The sequence below is a fragment of the Eptatretus burgeri genome, chromosome 2 (assembly GCF_056783735.1).
Source record: "Eptatretus burgeri isolate ZD-2024b chromosome 2, Ebu_testis_v1, whole genome shotgun sequence".
Taxonomy (NCBI): domain Eukaryota; kingdom Metazoa; phylum Chordata; class Myxini; order Myxiniformes; family Myxinidae; genus Eptatretus; species Eptatretus burgeri.
This window is the reverse complement of record NC_140962.1, coordinates 156,789,559-156,808,418: the sequence shown is the minus strand read 5'-3', so window position 1 is coordinate 156,808,418 and position 18,860 is coordinate 156,789,559. Positions and strand designations below refer to the sequence as shown.

The 18,860-nt window shown below is 42.9% G+C and overlaps 1 protein-coding gene across 1 annotated transcript; it reads right to left on the bottom strand.

Annotated features, from left to right (window-relative positions):
• Window positions 1-6,943: 6,943 nt before the first annotated feature.
• LOC147033672 (uncharacterized) lies at window positions 6,944-18,430 on the bottom strand. The gene is made up of 4 exons (XM_085871753.1): window positions 17,657-18,430; window positions 12,630-12,719; window positions 10,558-10,942; window positions 6,944-9,273 (listed from the first exon to the last, which is right to left on the bottom strand). The coding sequence occupies exons 1-4, from the start codon at window positions 18,290-18,292 to the stop codon at window positions 8,591-8,593; spliced, it is 1,794 nt and encodes a 597-aa protein (XP_085727879.1). The 5' UTR covers window positions 18,293-18,430; the 3' UTR covers window positions 6,944-8,590.
• Between the last annotated feature and the right edge of the window lie 430 nt (window positions 18,431-18,860).

Below are 18,860 nucleotides of genomic sequence, written 5' to 3'. Positions count from 1 at the left end.
ATTTACGGCACAAAACGGCCTTACTACTTCTCAAGCCCGCACCATGCTGGGTCAATGGTAGAAACAACAGGCAACGAACTGGAACATTTAACAGATATTTATTTACAATAGGGAGGGAGACACAGAGCAGACTTAATCACGAATATAATGCAATGTACAATGAGCAATCAACACTTATACAATTCTACTTAACAGACTGGCGCCCCACACACACAGAGACACACACACGCACACACCCAAAAGAAATGGGGCCGGTTGGCCTTTATTTGACCCTTCAGCTCGGGAGGGAAGGCGAACTGAGGGTAAGAGTTCGGTCGGGCACCTTTCCGCCTTGTGCAGTCTGGTCGAGACGAGCTGGTTCAGTGGGGGGGGGGACTCGAACGCACACCTTCGTCACCACACCAAGCACCAGGGACTGGAAATGACGCAACGAACACCAGCCAGCACGAGAATGGACGAGATGAGACGAGCACTTACGGGCAAGACGAGAACGCCAGCAGGCAAAGCGAGACGATCCCAGCAGGCAAAAAGGAGGGCAAATAAGGCAACGAGGCTTCTTCCTTTTTTGCCAGCCGGATCGCCCCCACTATTATTCATTCCTCAAATGAGGTGGGAGGGGTCCGTCCTGAGGTACTCTTTGCCCTGATTGGACAGGGTTGTGTCGGGGGGTGTGTCGGGTTTGTCTCGGTGGGCCGCCCGAAGAGGCTCTGTAGTAGTTTCTGGCATTCTGGCTTCCCATTGGCTGGAGGAAATGCTCCATGCCCTTCTTCGGAGCGGAGCTTTGATCTGAAGCGATGGAGGCTCCGCCCACGCCTTCAGCCAAAAACACGTGGGCAATGGAGTCGGTGCGTGAAGAAGTGAAGGGAATTGATGCATAAAACCAACTAGAAAATAACTCACAGTGCACACATGAAATTCCAGTTAGACACAGGGGATGGATTCTAACTATACACATATACTTAACGAAATAACTAAACTTTGGGACTGCTGACTGTCTGTGTGCAAGAGGCTTCCAAATCCGTAACAATATATTCACCCCTGTATGCCTGTAAGCAATATATCTCAAACAGTTATGGATGGATTCGGACGAAGCATGGTGGACAGGTTCGGTGTGTGACGAGGAAGAATTGATTCGATTTTGGTGGAGATCCAGATACAATAATTTTTTAAGTGATTCTTCACCATTGAGGGATGGGGTGAAAAACTGTGCATAGCAAGATCTCAAAAAGTTGTGGACGAGTTATGACAACATTTGTTGGATGAGTTGGTTCGATGACGAGGAGAAATTTATTTGATTTTGGTGAAGATCCGGATTCTAGAATTTTTAGAGCGATTCTTCACCATTGAGAGATCAGGCCTGCTGTACAGTACACTCATGAGAACGAAGCAGTCATGGATAATAATTTGGATGATGATTCCTTACTCCTCTTCATGAGCATCCTTCCTTTACTCTTGGCTCTGGGGGGGGGGGGTGTTTGTGTACATGACTCTTTTAGAGCGTTACCCTAATTTTTTTTTTGTTCTATATGCCAAGACCTTCAAAAATGTTTGGGTAACACCTCCAGATCAAGTACGTTTTCTCTGTAGAATCCATCTTGGATTTGCAGTTGGCTACCAGCAAACCATAATTGAACCAAAATGCCCGTATTGGGTTTAGATGGAATAAATCATTATGAAGAATTCATAAATTATTAATTTTGATTTACTTCAATTACTTATGCATTGCTTAACACATTTTAGCATGATTTATTCTCTTAAAACTTGGTTCACAGTTGAAAATGACGATATTTTAAGTAATTTTAGTCAAAAATAGCTTTCAACTTGAAAGTAGCTCAAAGTTTGATGGTCTCTGAATGACTTAATATTGTAAGTAGAGCTATAAAATTTGGCCAAAAGTTTCATTATTAAGTTCTCTGAGCAGTTCAGTTTTCATATTCTCACAATGGGGCTATGTGTGATGACCACAGAGCTCATTGTAAACCAAAGTCACGCCTACCCCCAAATGGCCACTTTTGCGGTATTTCATCAAATGATGATATCTCCTTAATTAAATGCCATGGAAAGTTGATTTTTTTATACTAAATATAGGTTATTGACCCCAAGGAATTCATTGGTAACATTTTTGTATTTTTTTTAGCTGATCTAATTAGCATAATCCCAAGATTTTCCTCAAAATGACTGCCAAAATAATGCAAAGTAGACTTGATTTAACATTGAAGCTTTAATTAATGGTCTAAAACAGTGATGTGATATGCTTCAATCCTACAGAGACTATATTGAGACACTCATCTTAATTAGATGTAGGGGAACTTGGGGCACAACCACATACCGGGGCAAGGTCGAGTACCAAAAGATTTCCATATTTTATTTCTTGCCATCATACCATGTTTAGAATGATATGGGCTTTTCCTCGACAAAGGTAATACTGTGATGACAATGCTGTTCGGGTCCATTTGACCTTGACCCCATTGTTCGAGGCCAACCACCATGTAACCAAAAGATTGCATATGTTATTTCCCATTTCTCCATAACACATATACTGTATGTAATTGAGCCATCAAACCATTTTTTTTAGAAAGATAAGGATATTTTTTTTTACAAAGGGAACACTGTTGAGGGTCTATTTGACCTTGAATCCTTCACTCAAGGTCAAATATCAGGTGACCAAATGATTCCCCATATGTGATTTCCTATTAGTGTATAATACATACCTATGCCCTCAGACCATTTTTAAGTAAATTACAGGGATATGAAAGTCTATGATGTCATTTTGGGGGATATCTAAGTGAGGTAAACTATGATGTCACAGTGAGGTTAACTATGATGTCACTTCCTCTTGGCAACTGGATTTTCAAGAAAAAGAAGAGAAAACAATGCTGCAACCAAAAGGTAAGATTTTAATGTATCACCTATGATTTTAAGTAAATATAATGGTCAAAAGTTGTAAATGAAATATCAAAGAATAATTGTATCTCTTAAAATGAAATATTTTAATGAATAATTGTTAAATCTAGATCAAAATATTTAAATTTCAAAGCAAAATGGGGGAATCCCACATATGGGGGAATCCCCCAATTCTATCTGATCCCTAAAATGAGGGAATCCCCCAATTCTATCTATAAATAGACAAATTGTCTAATGTCATAAAATTTGATCGAGAACACATAGAAATATAAATTAAATGTCAAATCATACATTTTTAAGTGTAAGGAAATGAATGGATTTGGTTTCAAAGACCTTGACTTATGCTTTCAGGGTCAACTATTAGTATTCAAATATTAACGAGGCAATTTGTAAAATATAATAAAACCTGATCTATAACACATAGAAATATGAATTAAATGTCAAATCATCACATTTTTAAGGGTAAGGAATTGAATGGATTTGGTTTCCAATACCTTGACCTTGGCCTATGTTTTCAAGGTCAACTATTATTATGCACATATTAAATGTATCAGCATGTCAAATCATATCTTGGATACATATGAATATGAAGAAAATGATGAATTATACATTATCAGAAGTTTGGGAAGAATGGAATGGAAACTATGAGCTCTATGGTCATCACACATAGCCCCATTGTGATAATATGAAAATTGAATTGCTCAGAGAACTTAATAATGAAACTTTTGGCCAAATTTTATAACTCTACTTACAATATTGAGTCATTCAGAGACCATCAAACTTTGAGCGACTTTCAAGTTGAAAGCTATTTTTGACTATTTTTGACTAAAATTACGTAAAATATGGTAATTTTCGACTGTGAACCAAGTTTTAAGAGAATAAATCATGCTAAAATGTGTTAAGCCTTGCATAAGTCATTGAAGTAAATCAAAATGAATAATTTATGGATGTTTACTGAAGATTTATTCCATCTAAACCCAATATGGGAATTTTGGTTCAATTATAGTTTGCTGGTAGCCAACTGCGAATCCAAGATGGACCCCACAGAGAAAATGTACTTGATCTGGAGGTGTTACCCAAACTTTTTTTGAAGATCTTGGCATATGGAACAAAAAAAATAGGGTGACGCTCTAAAAGAGTCATGTACACAAACACCCCCCCAGAGCCTATACTACTTCCATGCTCTGACAATTTCTCACTGTAATAAAGCTACACAATGGTAATTAAGCATTCTGTTAAAAAAAACAACTTTTGAACCCATGATAACCCTCGTTCTTTCATGAGCTAAGAATTTGTATACACAACAACAACAAAAAAATATTCAATACAATCCTGACTTCAATGAGAAACACTGCACTTGTTTATCATGGAACAGAAGAAAAAAAAAAATCACAAGTTAAATACAACGTTGATATCTTCAAAGTCTGATCTTGGAATATTACCAACAAAGTAAACGATGTTCTGAAAAATGAGTGTTCATCGGCAATTCATCAAGATTCAATTTGCCATTCCAATTAGAGACTGATTGAAATGACCTGATGGAAGAAAATATATAATATTTGATCATCAAGACGTCAATACTCAGAAGTGTTAACATGGCTTGAATACATCTTGGGAGCAGGATTAGTTCTAACAAACAATGAGGGAAAAGATGATTGAAGGAGAAAAGTGTGGAAGGGCATGGGTGACCTTGAGCATATTGGAACGATTGTTTTTGAAAGAGGATAAATGACTTTGTTGAAATGGCCTCGAATCGAACCATCTTCCAATGTCTGTGAGCCAAAATCTCTTGAATTGCAAATCGGCTTCAGGGGACTGGTTCATGACTTTCTCAAACTCATCATGACGTCTTGTCAAATCCATCTCTGGTGGCGTGCTCCCTCTCCATCTCTTCGCTATTAAACTGAAATGATGGCCTCACCAAGGTACTCAACCCAACCCTCTGTGTCCCCATCTTACTTCCTCGTACCAAATGTCTAATGAGCCGTGTGTGCTCACCCGAGAAGGTAGAGAAAGTTATGTGTTTTCAGGCTCGGCCCTACTTTGACAACAAACGCAGATAGCATCGGTGCTCAGGTTCTGAAATGCTGCTTTTCCTTCTTGATTTGTGCTCTTCAGCCCATCCTCTTCTGGCTGCTTCCTTTGTGCCTGGAAATCAGTTAGCTCCACTCACATTCACAAGAAGAGTGCAAAAATATATACGTACTAGAAACTACAGACCAGGAAGCTTGCTTCAACTTATTTGCAGTCATGGAAACTATTATCGCTGCAAACATCGTCCTTTACAGTTTATAAACCACATAATCTCTGACTGTCAGTTTGGATTCTATCCTGGTCACTCAAACTGAGCATGTTGCTGCTCTTCTCTCAGCAATGGTAGGAGGCCCTAAATCTCAAGACCGCTTCGCTGCACCCATCCAAGGCATTTGACACAGTAAAGCATCCTACTTTGCTTACCGAGCTCTCAGCCTCCAGCAGGGCTCAAAAATACGTGGGGGTATCAGGCGAATTCACCATCGAATGCTGCAAAATAATCCTCGAGAAATCAAAGATCAGGGCAAAAAATGCAAAAAATGAGAGAAAAGCCGCCCCTGTAAATATCGGCATGCATTACGGCAAACAAGTACACTTGCACTTTGCCGGTGAAAAAGGTCGTCCTGCTATGGTCTCACTGAGCAGTACCGGAGTACACCGGGCTGGTTGTGACTTACGATATGGTATCTCGAATATTAGATTACAGCATGGCCCGTGCTGGAATCGGTGTCAAGGTGGAGCGCTTTCTGATTCGACCGATACCTGTGCCATTCACAGGCACGACAAAAACTTTCAGACACTCTCAGGATTTACAATCATGTATTAACTGTTATTGTCTCAATCGTTTTTTCTCAATCTGCCGACCAGGCAGAGAACCTTGCCATTATGCAACACAAAGCTAGGTGGAGTACGTGTGTGCCACATGTTCTTATTCTTCACCACGATCTATCATGCTTCTTTTTCTTGAGAAACATTATTTTGTTCCTTTCTACTGTTCCTTTTACTCTGTTGCTCATCTGTTCTGTGTTATAGCTCTCCCACAAGCCTGACTGTGTATGCAAAAATAATCCATTGACGAAGGATTAGGTCTGCAGTCAGGACTAATGATGCCTGTGGTCCGGTTGTGGACCGCGGTCCGCCTTTTGAGGAACCTTGGGTTAGAGCATCCGCTCTGAGTCTGGAACGTTGGTGGTACGAACACCGACCGAGAAACCCCAAAGGCTTTAAAATTGGTCCGTGCTACCTCCTCGCATGACACTTAGCACCTAAATGGACAAATAAATGGTTTGGCAATCATTGATGATCAAACAAGAGTTCATAGGACACCTTACCCCATGCAGACTTGAGAAAAAGGATATGAGAACGGTCTTTGCAACTATTGTTTTGAGTTTTGCACTGAACAAATGGCACGAGATGCCGCCATATTTATCTGAATAAATATGGCGCCGCCTCAAGTAAATATGGCACTAGATGCCACCTCAAGTTCCTTGTGAGGGAACATATAATAATACTTACCTTCATTGTCGACTAATCTTGTGAAATTGCATCTGCGATGTGCATGTTATCCATATTCCCTCTGATGATGATGATTCCGATTATCCTCATGCTGTTAAGTGCATAAAGCTGCCAAAGCAACCCGCATCGTTTCAGGGCTATAATCCTGGATGAGTCAGCCATAATCTGCAGCAGATACTCCGCAGGAGTATGCATGTGGCTGTCATTTTTCTCAGGCTGTCAGTGCTAACTCGCCTACTCTTCGTGACGAACACAGTGCGAAATTTAACGTCCAGCTAATTCTAGTAGACAGGAGACCCAGCTCAACGTCCAGCCAAGGGATGGCACACACGTTCAACTCTCACTCTGAATGTGAAATGCAAGGATGGGAGTTTATTGCTGGGTCTGGATTCCAACCCTGGCGAGACAGCTTGCAAATCACCTCTGGAATCTCGGCTATCCTTCCAGCTCTATACTCCCCGTGATTAATTATACACCAAAATCAAAGATGGAAACATCCATGATTATTTATTTAAATAAGCACCTTAACATAAATCTATGTTGAAGAAACAGATGAAGAGAACAGCACTTTATTAGATTTAAAAGTATGGATTCCGTAACAGATGTTTTGCAGTTTGTAACTCGAGCAATGGACGCACTGAAAGAAGGGAGGTATTTATTTTGTGGATGAATGTAGAAAGTTTTCCATTGCAGTTGCAAGGACACGCAAAGTGCCGGTCTCGCTCGTGCGGTGAGGGTCCCCGTTCCATTGCAAGTCAGCTTTCCATGCATATCCGCCCTCAATGTGGTCAATCATGCCTGTCACATCAACTTACTTTTTCATGGGGACAACTCTTGTATTCTACTTTTGCCATTATTATGATTGATTTCACTGTACCTTAATATCCACCCCCTTTGAGATATCAGCAAGTAATTTCGCCATAGTTAAACAATAGCAGACCTTTTTTTTCTTGAGATACCGTGGAATGTTTTTGAAATTCAAAGGAGACAGGAAAGCCGGTTTCACATCCAAATACAAACGGTGTACACCGGCCTACAGCAGTCCTTGCCAGCATGCTCAAAAACAGTTTGGAGTTCAAAGTTGGATCCCGTCGTGGCTCATCCCAAAAGTCTTGGCATGACACATATCCATTAAGTAAAGGTCCAGGTTATTCTATCATGCATATACTTGTTCCTTTCTGTCCTTGTACCTTCAGCTATGTCCCTCCTTCCCCCCCAGGTTTCCACAGGGTGCACACAGCCCACCAGCCACCCCCTTCTGGTAAAACTCCCAAAATCTGGAATCACTGCTCATGACTCATTCGTTTCTCTTTTACTTTTAACACTCGTGTAACCATCTTCCACATCCTCTTCAATCTCATTCTTCTCTCCAGGTCTTCAACGCAGCTGTTCACCACCATCTCAGATCGCCTCTCATCCAAAATCATAGCCTTTTCTACCTCGGTTAACCCTCGCCAACCAATCTTTTCCCCAAATTTCCAGTTTTTCCTTCCTGAGAGGTTGCTTCCATCTTCATCTTGTCCATCGCATGCCTCCTCCTCTACCCCTCGTTCCTTATTTGTCCAAGTCTCCCTCTATTTTGACACTTATCCCAGCAATCGGAGTGTTTTTCCCCCTCTTTCTATTGTTCCTTCTGTTCTGTTATGTCCTGATCTGTTCGATGTTCTCGCTCCTCCACGAATCTCGACTTTGTATAACAAAAAACAACAGTGTGATTTTCTAAAAGCAGAACGTCATGGCAAATGTAGATCGGTGAAGAGCCGTCACACCACTAAAGGTCTTGCAGAGAGTGTGGTCCATGAAGGACCCAACAGCAGATTCCATGTGGTGTGCCACCATCAAATTGACCGCTTGCCTCCGTGGTGAAAGCGGAGATTGTGAATGCCGTCTCAAGAGAGGAGCTCAAGTAATTTTGGAAGGCACACGAGATGCTTCCAGCAGTCAAATGCAATCCATATCATTGGAAGTCAAACACCTTGATTATGTCCACATAATCAGAATATAAAAAAACGGTGGGAAGTGGGGGGGAGGTAGGGTGGTCTTATGGAGTAAGGCAGACCTGGCAGCATCCAAACACAAAGCCGCAGCGGTGCAGCTTATGATTGTGTGGAAACACAAAGCCTGAGGACAAGGATGTTCACATGGATATTGATAACTGAGCAGTCTCTTCTGGAGAGTCTATTGTTCTTTTATTGCATTCCTTCAGGTACTTGCAGCAAGCCATGTGGTTCCTGCAGTGTGCTATCTGGCGAAACGCTTTACCGCACAACGTGCACGTATAAGGGCGTTCACCGGTGTGGATCCTTGCATGCTGATGAAGAGCCGACGGCCGAGAGAACGTCCTTGAGCACACCGCGCACGAGTGCGGACGCTCTCCCGTGTGGATCCTCACGTGCTGTTGAAGAGCCGACGGATGGGAAAACGTCTTTGCGCACATCGTGCACACGAATGGCCGCTCCCCCGTGTGGATACGGGTGTGTTGTTGAAGAGTTGTCAAACGATTGAACGTCTTCGAGCAGACGGCGCACGAGTGAGGGCGATCGTTGTTGTGAATTCTCATGTGTTGCCACCGATGCGATGACTGACTGAATGTTTTACCGCACACACCACAGGTGTATGGCCTCTCGCCCGTGTGGACCCGAGCATGCAGTCTGAAGCTGCTTTTGTCGTCTGTACTGTAGGGACATGTGCTGCATTTGTGCCTTTTATTGCTGGACACTGGGCGGTGGCTCTCCATGTGCAGTTGCCAAGCAGCCATCGTAGAAAGAGAAAAAGAGCATTGGCTGCAGGGAAATTTTGCGACGAGATCCACAGGTGTTCCTGGGAAAACGATTCACACAAAAAGATGTTAGTCTCGGGCCCCATTTCATGTACGACCTTATTTGAGGACTTTACACAACCCATCAGATAGAAAATTTTCAATCTTACCATGTCTTAGGTACATAGCAGTAGGTAATCCCCAGGGTGGTCAGAGCTGGGAACCTACAATGCCTATTGAAAGTCTACACCCCCTTTTCAAAATTTTCACCGTTTGTTGCCTTATTGTCTGGAATTAAATTGCATCAAATCACACTTTTCCCAACTTTATTTACACATCATAACCCACAACTTCCAAAAGAAAAACAAATTCTACAAATTCCAGAGAATTAATTAGAAATACAAAACGAGAACATCTCGGATGGACGTGTCCATCCCCACGAGTTAGTACTTGGTTAAAGCATCTATGACAGCTGCGAGTCTGTGGGATAGGTCTCTACCGACTTTGCAAACCTTGATTGGGCAATATTTTCCCAATCTTCTGCACAAAACTGTTCAAGCTCAGGTCAAGTTGCGTGGGGAGCATTGATGGACAGCAATTTTCAAGTCATGCCACAGATTTTTGATTGGATTTAGGTCGGGGCTCTGACTGGGCCACTCAAGGACATTGATCATTTTGTTCCTTATCCACTCCAGTGTAGCTTTAACTGTGTGCTTCGGATCGTTGCCATGCTGAAAGGTATTGCCAGCATGTATTCCTCTTTTTTACATTTTTTCCCCCTCTTTTTATAGCATGTAACATTTTGCATTTACGCCAAAATGTTCCATCTTGGTTTCGTCAGCCCAACAAACTTTTTGCCACATGGCTTCAAAATCTCCGGAGTGTTTTTTTGCATACCTCAAATGGGACTCAAGGCAGGCTTTTTTGAGTCATAGCTTCCTTCTTGCCACCCTAACATACAGGCCAGGCTTGTGGAGTGCTTGGGATATTTTCACCTGTATACAGTGACCAGTCTTTGCCATAAAGGCATGTGGCTCTTTCAAAGTTATCATTGGCCTCTCGGTGCAGGAAAATGCGTCCATATGTTGTGAATTTAATTTGCTATTGAAATTATATTCACAGTAAGACACAAAGTGTTATTGTAATCAAATCCAGATCTCTCCTCAACAATGTGAACTCAGACTGACAATGCCATGAGATGGCCTGTGAATCCCAATGCAAGTTCTACATTCTTTACATAGTTTTATTATTCGTGAAACAGCTTCAATGTTTGTTAGAATAAATAATAATTGTTCCAGACAATGATGCAGTAGAATTATTCACATTGTGTGGTTACTACGACTTACCATCCACGGAGTACCTTCCATCCTCTTCAACACTGATGTCTTTGTCTTTGTCTTTTACCTTGATGCCCAGCACTCCAGGCATTCCTCCGACGTCGTTTAAATGGTTCATAAATCTGGGCAAGATGAGCGGTTCTGAGCTGAGCCTCACAAGGCACGATTCGATAAAATGGCAGAGGTCTGCGCACATGGCACGGGAGAATCGTGCAGCCAACAAATGGAGCCGCACCCTCGCCGGGGCGGGCTTGGTGCGGGCGCAAAGTTCTCTGATGATCTGGAGCCCCAGCCCTTTAAACGTGGCATGGAGCGCCTCTGCTGTCAATCCCCAGCTCTTCAACCAGGCTGGGACCACCTCGACGCCACACCGAACTCCGGTCAAATCTATGGCCTGCCAACATCCCACACCGAGAGATTCAAAATAAATTATAGTGCGTCAGGCTCTCACTTTCTTTAAATTAGGGTAATATATTGACCCACTGAGACAATGATGCGAATATTTATTAGTGACAACAGAGTAAAGACTTTTTCCATATCCAAGGACAAAGCAATAGGACAATTTTACAACGGATAAACTGACTTGCAATTAAGAACAAACTTATTACAGCAGAGCACAGTGCAAATATACCGTAACAGCTAACACTACAATATTCTTCCGTAATCAACCTCTAATGGAGGTGCAATCTTTGGAGTGCTCGAACAATTCTGCTTCGATCGCTGGTAACGAGGGAAGGTCAGCTTTTAGAATTTTCCACAGAGCTGTCATTCCTCACCGACTCCGTTCCCAACAATACACAAGGCCATTCATTTGTAGTGCATGTATGGCTCTCCTCCATGGACTGGTACCGCACATCTCTCCTTGTGCCTCTGGGATTGATGGAATCCAAAGCTCTGAGTTTAAGTGTCGAAGACAGATGGGGAACCTTTCCTTGTCCGAAGGCCATAACAGTTGTTGTTAAACTTGATGCGGGCCAGATCGGATGTATGGAATGTTCCACAGGGACTCGCATCGCACATCTCCTCAAAAGTGGTCCATTTGTCACTACAATATTTCTGGACACTTTTGTTCTGCAATATATGTTTTGGTTCGAGTTGGGAATGACCTTTTCTTGAATCACCAAAAGATTGTTGAAAAGGCGAGAACATGACTCGGGTGACAGCTACGATGCCATATTTCGTAGGAGTGTTAAGCTTCCTTTATTTTGTAAAACTTTAAAACAGATCTTCCAAAATAAAAATAAAAATAAAAAAATAAAAAAAACATAAAATAAAATGTATGTACAGGTAGATGTCAAAATTAGCAAATAAGATAATTTCTCCAATCAAAGTCCATAATTGAATTTCAAATTCAAACTTTGACAAATTCAAACTGATGTGACTTGCGTGACAGTAAAATATGACACGTGACATGCAGCAATAGTCAGGTAAAAATAAAGTACCAGTATATGATTTTGTTTTTAAGTTTTTTTTCATAAAATTTAAGGAAAAAAATAACTTCAAACTTGACAGAATGTAAAGACATCCAGGGAGCATCGACCGTGGACACCTTTTCCTCATCATCAAGTAAGTAAACAGCAAATGTTTCTTTGATAAACATGAAAAGATGATTCTTTTGGAGCTTTCTTTTGCCATTGTCATCTCTCACATCGACAACATTTCTTTTCTTTTTTTTTCCAGGAGCCATTCGGCTTATATCATCACGTCTGTAGAAATCCTGTACCAGGTCCACTTTTCCTTTTGCCACGCTATCGACGCTGGTTTTCTTTTTCCTTTGTTGGCGTCTTCAACCCAAATTCAGTGGACAGCTTTCATAACAGCAAATCTTTTTCTCGGATGACGTGGAAGTCCCGTCTTCAAACGATTTGGGGCTACGGCATGTCGAGTGAATGATGAGCAGAATAATCCCCAAGACTGAGTACCAGCTGATGTGGAAGGCAAAACCATCTGATGCTTATTTGCCTCATTCTGTCCCTTTCCCTTCCCCGTTTCAGGAAAAGTGACTGATTGTCTTTAGTTAACCTCCTGAAATATTTATTTTTGTTCTCCCGATGCTTTTGACTGTACTCCACTTTCTTTACCTTGTATCGCTCACGCTGTTCTTGCATCTTTAGTTTCTCTCTCCGTCTTCTCTGTCTCTCTGCAGGTGTCAGCGGCATTCTTTGGGAAATCTGCAAATAAACATATCAATTAATGTTCATATGAACTGCGGGTTTATAAACTGCCAGTCAGCTCCTTTTAATAGTAGGTGGCAAGACGTGACTGACGTGACATATTTTGACGTAGATTTTTCTACCAAGATAAAATACTTTGGTTATAAATTCAATTACATTCGTTCATTTTCTAAATATAACAATTACAAATTTAATGGGAAAGTTCTTGCACTAAGTATTTTCTGTAACATATATCTATGTCATAGAGTAAAAGCTGTGTTATCCGGCACCCATGGGACTTTGCCCCTGCGGGTTAATCAAATATGCCGGTTATCTAAAAGAGCAATTTATTAAACTATGCCTGTGAAAACATATTCAATAATAACACAATTACAGGACAGTATAAAAGGTAATTACCAATTAATTATGCAAAACAATACCGTACTTGTGTTATAAAACATAAATTTTCTCTGTCTGTATATTATAAAACATTAATATTATAAAATATTATAAAACATAAATATTATAAAATATTATGAAACATAAAAAAAAAACCTTTTGAAGTTGATGGACGATTTAAACTAAAGTGTCAACAATCCACTTTCTCAGACTCATCCGGCCCATCATCTTGTCGAACTCCTGAAGCTTTCTTGAACCATTTCTTTTGTCGGACTGCTGCATCGTTTCTTGCCTCTTCCTCATGGAAATGGTCTTGTATGAGGTGCAGCTGCACCACTTCCTGGGTGCTTGTAAGCTTTCTGCCTTTCAGCAAACTTCGCAAGCATGTCAGCACCTTGACCAAAGGTGCGTTCCATTACCAATGAGAATGCTATCACTTGCCAAGCCAGCTGTTCCTTATCAACCGTTTTGTTGGAGTGTTTGCTGGAGTGCTTTAGCCACTTGGGTGCCTGACAAGCTGAATGGTGAAGGAACACACCCCAGCATGAGCCCAACAGATATGTTCAGTTGAAAAGTCGTCTTCTTCTTGTTCAACTTCCTTCTGTGGATTAACAACACCGTCAAAGATTTCAGTCAGTCAGTCAACACGGTCCACTTCACACCACTCTTCAAATTCGGCATCACTCAAAATTTGAAGTGGATTATCGTCACTTGCTTGCAACACCATACTGGAAATTTATTGGATCAGACCTGCAAACTTTTGCTTTCCTAAGATATCAATCTGCCATATCCCATGTCACAGCTTGAAACAAGCCAGCCAGCCATCAGAAAAAGCACACTGATCAGTCAATCCCATTAGATCATAAAAATACTTTGTCTTCTCAATTAACATCAGTACTGAGATTGGCGCTCCCTCCAAACGCTTGAGAGCAAACCATTCGTACAGAACTTAATCTCGATGCTCCATATTTGGCTTGTGTAGAGTACGTGACGTGTCTGTCTCTGACTTGGTGTGAAATTCCAGTAACTTGTACTTCTGGGCCTTGCTGTCGGAGATGGTTGATGATCCAATATTGAACTTGTGCATCAACGCATTTCCATTGTCTCCCTCCTCCAGTCTCCGACATATGTCAATCTGCTGGTTGATTGTGAGAACAATCCTCATCTTCTTCCCAACAGTACTGCTCGACGGGGTAAAGGAAGTCATGACGCTTTGTCAGACAAACATCTTCTTCCCCTGAGTTTTCACTGACACGAGCAAACACCAGGAGAGAAAGAGAAAGAGAAAGAGAAAGAGAAAGAGAAAGAGAAAGAGAAAGAGAAAGAGAGAGAAAGAGAGGTTTCACCCCGTGAACCCACACACAAAACGTCCTTTTTAAATTTTTCCTTTGGCATCACAAACCTTCCTGGGAGTTCCCTACCTCCACTGTCGTTGGTTTCATTGAGCAGCGAAGTGCAATGAAGTGAATGCCTGACATTTTGAGAAGGCAAGAGATTTTTGTGGCACCTCGGATGGCGTTGATTTACGACAGATGGACGCGGCTCTTGAACCATGAGGCTGCGCCAGAAGGTGTTGAGAGAAAAGCCTAATTTTCACAAATGAGGAAAGGTTGGCTATCGGGTGTTGTTACCTCCGCCACCGAAGGTGAAGGAGGTTCTGTTTTCAACCCTTTCTGTCTGCTTGTTTGTGTGCAGGATATCTCAAAAGGTTGTAGACTGATTCGGATGAAACTTGGAGGACACATTGGGTGTGTGACAAGGACGAATTGATTCGATTTTGGTGAAGATCCGAATCCGGACCTGGATACGATCATTATTTAATTTTTAAAGTGACTGCTTTCACCATTGAGAGATTATTTTTTTCTGCACCAAGTTGAGGCTCATGTAAGAGCGAATACACAGAAACATACAACAAGGCAGGAGACAAGAGTGGCAGGAGAGGGAAGCACAAAATAGTGGAGAACAAAGACAATAGGAAATCTGTGGACGGGAGAGGGATGGGGCAGGGTACACGGGGTAAACAAGATGGTACACGAGGGACTTTCAGGAAGAAAAGCAGGGAACTATCCAAGTTGGCCACAGTTGTATCCTTAGAAAGGGTACTATTGTCTGAGACTACGATCAGAAGGTGGAGGAGGGTCCCCGAGTGCCATCGTTCCACAGTGAATAGACTCACTTGTGCTTGTTGCCAATGCGCACTCTGTATCTCATCTTGGTATATACAGGTGTAATTTTCGAAGAAGTGCACACTCCATGTTGTCAGACTTTCCTGCATAGCCTCTGGTTTTGTTTTTTTTTTAATGGCATAAGCTTGCATACATTTAATGAAGCAATGCTCCAGGAATTTCAGAAACATGGAGGAGACATATTCAACTCCTCAAACTTCAGAGATCACCATGAGAATCGTTTTTTCACACTTTCCATGTCACTGGACAATCTTCCTTTGGTGCAAAAACTGAGCCATAAATCCTTTCCCCTCATTGCAGGTTCAGCATTCATTAATGCCTGGTGTTGGCTTCATGGTTAGGGTGGTGGACTTGGGATCCTAGGATCCTGAGTTTGAATCCCACTCGGCCGTTGAATTAACACCAGGTGGGGTTGACTCTGCCTCTCATCCTTCCGAGGTTGGCAAAATGAGTGCCAGCTTGCTGGTGTCCTGTGTCGGAGTGGCGACCCGTCCAGGATTGTGCTCAATAGCCAAGAAGACTGCTTAGGCAGCACCAACACTCTGCACAGAGTATGGTCCCAATGGATGGATGGATTCATTCATTCTTTCATTTATGGCGAGTAGATTATGGGAGTATAACGGCATGGAGGATTCAACCTCATGGAGGGCATTTGTGGAAAATTTTCATGGTATCTACACAGGCAAACATTATCTGGTAACTTGCTGCTCAGGTAAACATGGTTTGGCCTTAGCTCAGCAAATTTCCTTTTGTCAATCTTAATGTCCAGAAATCCTGCACAAAACTGAGCTTTCCTGCCTGGAGCTTGTCTGGTGATATCATCCCATTCATAGAAAGCTGCTACTGCCACACTGTGGTTGGCAGATAGGGCACTTTTGGGTTGAGGTGTCAGAGTAGACCGTTGCTTTGCGGGTGACTCTCTTCAAATTCTGCAGGGTAAAGTTTGTGAATCACCGCTTTCCTTCTCCTCTGAGTTGAAGGAAGTCCACTCTGTAATTCATGCTTTGCCCTTGATTGGTGCCTTCCCCAAAGCTTTGCCACTCTTGGAAGGGTAAGGTGTTTCAGGAGCTTGTCGTCTCGCCTGAATTGTTCGACGTTTTGCTACTTGCCTCCTCACTTCCTCGTGTTGCTCTTTGAAGAGCTCATTTTGTCCAGGTGTCGACGTACGATGTTCCCTTTCCTTTCTTCCTCATGAACTTTCATAATCTTTGTATTTGTCGTCATCCTTCAGCTTCTGGCGTCTCGTTTGCTGTCGTTCCGCTGCAGTGCGTGGCGTGATGAAATTCTGGAATAGAAGTAGAAATCAAGTTGTGCCCTTCTCTGCGCGGAAGGCACAACTTTACGTCAATCAACAAACGCTGGCAAAAGGGATGCCCAGTTTAATGTACATCCTTGGGATGCACACATATTTATGAGTCACCCTGCCTGAGAAACACCGGAATGACAGTTTATAGCAAGGTTGGGATTTGAACCCAGGCGAGACAGCTGAGAGGTGAGTGTGTGTACCTCCACATAATCTTTCCAGACCTGCATACGTAAGAGCTACTTAAAACGGCGAACGGAATATCACCACATGGGCCGGATCAAAACACGCCACATGAGCCAAATCTGGCTCACGGTCCTGAGGTTCCCCATGCCTGGTCTCAGACTTTTGACAGGTGGTGACGATGCAGGGGTCTGCCGCTCGAACACAGAGATAGGTTGATGGCCGAAATAATTTTGTTACGGCCTCATAACAAAGTCTGGTGTTGGTTTCAATTAAGCTGACTGGTTTGAGATCTTAGAGTACGGAGTTTGAGCCCCTGTCGTGCTGTTGAAGATGACACCAGGTGGGTTGGCTCTGCTTGTCATCCTTCCGATGTCGACAAAATGAGTCCCAGCTTACTGGGAAGAATGAGCCGTTCGAGTATCCTGCGTCGGATTAGCGACCCATCCAGGATAATACCCCCCCCCCGCACCCCCTAAACCAAACAGAACTGCTTTGGTAGCCCTATGCACCTGAAGATGTGAAGTGATTTGGTTCTTCTTATTCTTCACAAACTTCACCAGATCACATTCTCTCAGCCAGAATCTCACACCTCGTTTACACTTTTACTGCGTCTCAACTCTTCTTGTCTGCTCACATATCATGTCTACGTCTGTTCCCTCGTCGCGTCCACGCATCAGTAACTGTGCTGCCCGTCCACCCCTTATCCGCCATTCCTCTCTGCTCCATCGATGGACCGCCAGCTTCTTCCATGAGCCTCGACCTCTGCAAATACAAAAAGCACAATTCAAGTTATATTCGCCAACTACGACTCACAACATCCATTTGTGAAGGATCTTTGCTAACTACTGTACAAGGTTTGTCTTTCCGCATGATCGGTGGACCTTCTGCATCGCTGGAGGACTCAGATGTTGCAGCAGACGCCGTTTCTTGAGAGGTTGAGCGACAATGCTCGTGGTGGTCTCCATAGCCCCCTGCCGGTTTGGTAAGACGCTACTTGTCGTCCTTTGAGCATCCTTCGGAGCCGTTTCGATGGCCAGGGCGATCTCCAGAGCCCTCTCGTACGTTAACCCTCTCTCCGAGAGGAGTCTCCGCCGAATGAGTTGGTCGTTCACTCCGCACACCAAACGGTCCCTCAACATGTCGTCCCGAACTCGCCCGAAGTTACAACGTCCCGCCAGCTTGGACAGCTCGGCGTTAAAAAGAGCCACCGATTCGCACGGCTTCCTGTCCCTGCTGTTAAATCGAAACCTCTGCACGATGTCCGACGGTTCTGACTCCAGGTGATCCCTCATAATCTCCACCAAGCTGTCGAACGGTTCCCGTGCGACCTTCCTCGGCTCCACCAGACGTTTTAACAGCCCGAAGGCCTCCGGTCCCATCACGGTGAGCAACACGGCTCGCTTCCGCTCCTCTCCCTCGATCCCGTTAGCCGTGAAGAAGAACTCCACTCGCTCCACGTACTGCGACCAGTCTTCGTTCTCCTCACAAAACTCTCCCATTTTCCCCACGGGGCTCATCCTGCCTCACAGGCAACGCCGCCGGGCAACCAGATCTCGCGCCCTTCGCGCCCAAATCCGCACTTCTTCTTCTTCTTCTTCTCCCTTTTCTTCTTCTTCTTCTTCTTCTTCTCCTCTTCTTCTTCTTCTTCTCCTCTTCTTCTTCTTCTTCTTCTTCTTCTCCTCTTCTTCTTCTTCTTCTCCTCTTCTTCTTCTTCTTCTTCTCCTCTTCTTCTTCTTCTCCTTCTTCTTTTTCTTTTTCTCCCTCTTCTTCTTCTTCTTCTTCTTCTTCTTCTTCTTCTTCTTCTCCTCTTTTCTTCTTCTTCTTCCTCTTCTTCCATCTTCTTCTGCTTCTTCTTCTTTCCCTCTTCTTCTTCTTCTCCTCTTTTTTTTTTCTTCTTCCTCTTCTTCCACCTTCTTCTTCTTCTTCTTTTCCCCCTTCTTCTTCTTCTCTTCTTTTCTTCTTTTTCTTCGTTTTCTTCCATCGTCTTCTTCTTCTTGTTCTCTCTCTTCTTCTTCTTCTTCTTCTTCTTCTCCCTCTTCTTCTTGTTCTTCTCCTCTTTTCTTCTTCTTCTTCTTCTCCTCTTTT

Excerpts from the sequence above, each read along its gene's own strand:
- LOC147033672 (XM_085871753.1), bottom strand. The coding sequence starts at position 18,292 with ATGAGCCCCGTGGGGAAAATGGGAGAGTTTTGTGAGGAGAACGAAGAC. Across the intron at positions 12,720-17,656 it reads GTCCTCCAGCGATGCAGAAG|ATTTCCCAAAGAATGCCGCT; the intron begins GTCCACCGATCA and ends GTTTATTTGCAG. Across the intron at positions 10,943-12,629 it reads AACAGCGTGAGCGATACAAG|GCCATAGATTTGACCGGAGT; the intron begins GTAAAGAAAGTG and ends GGATGTTGGCAG.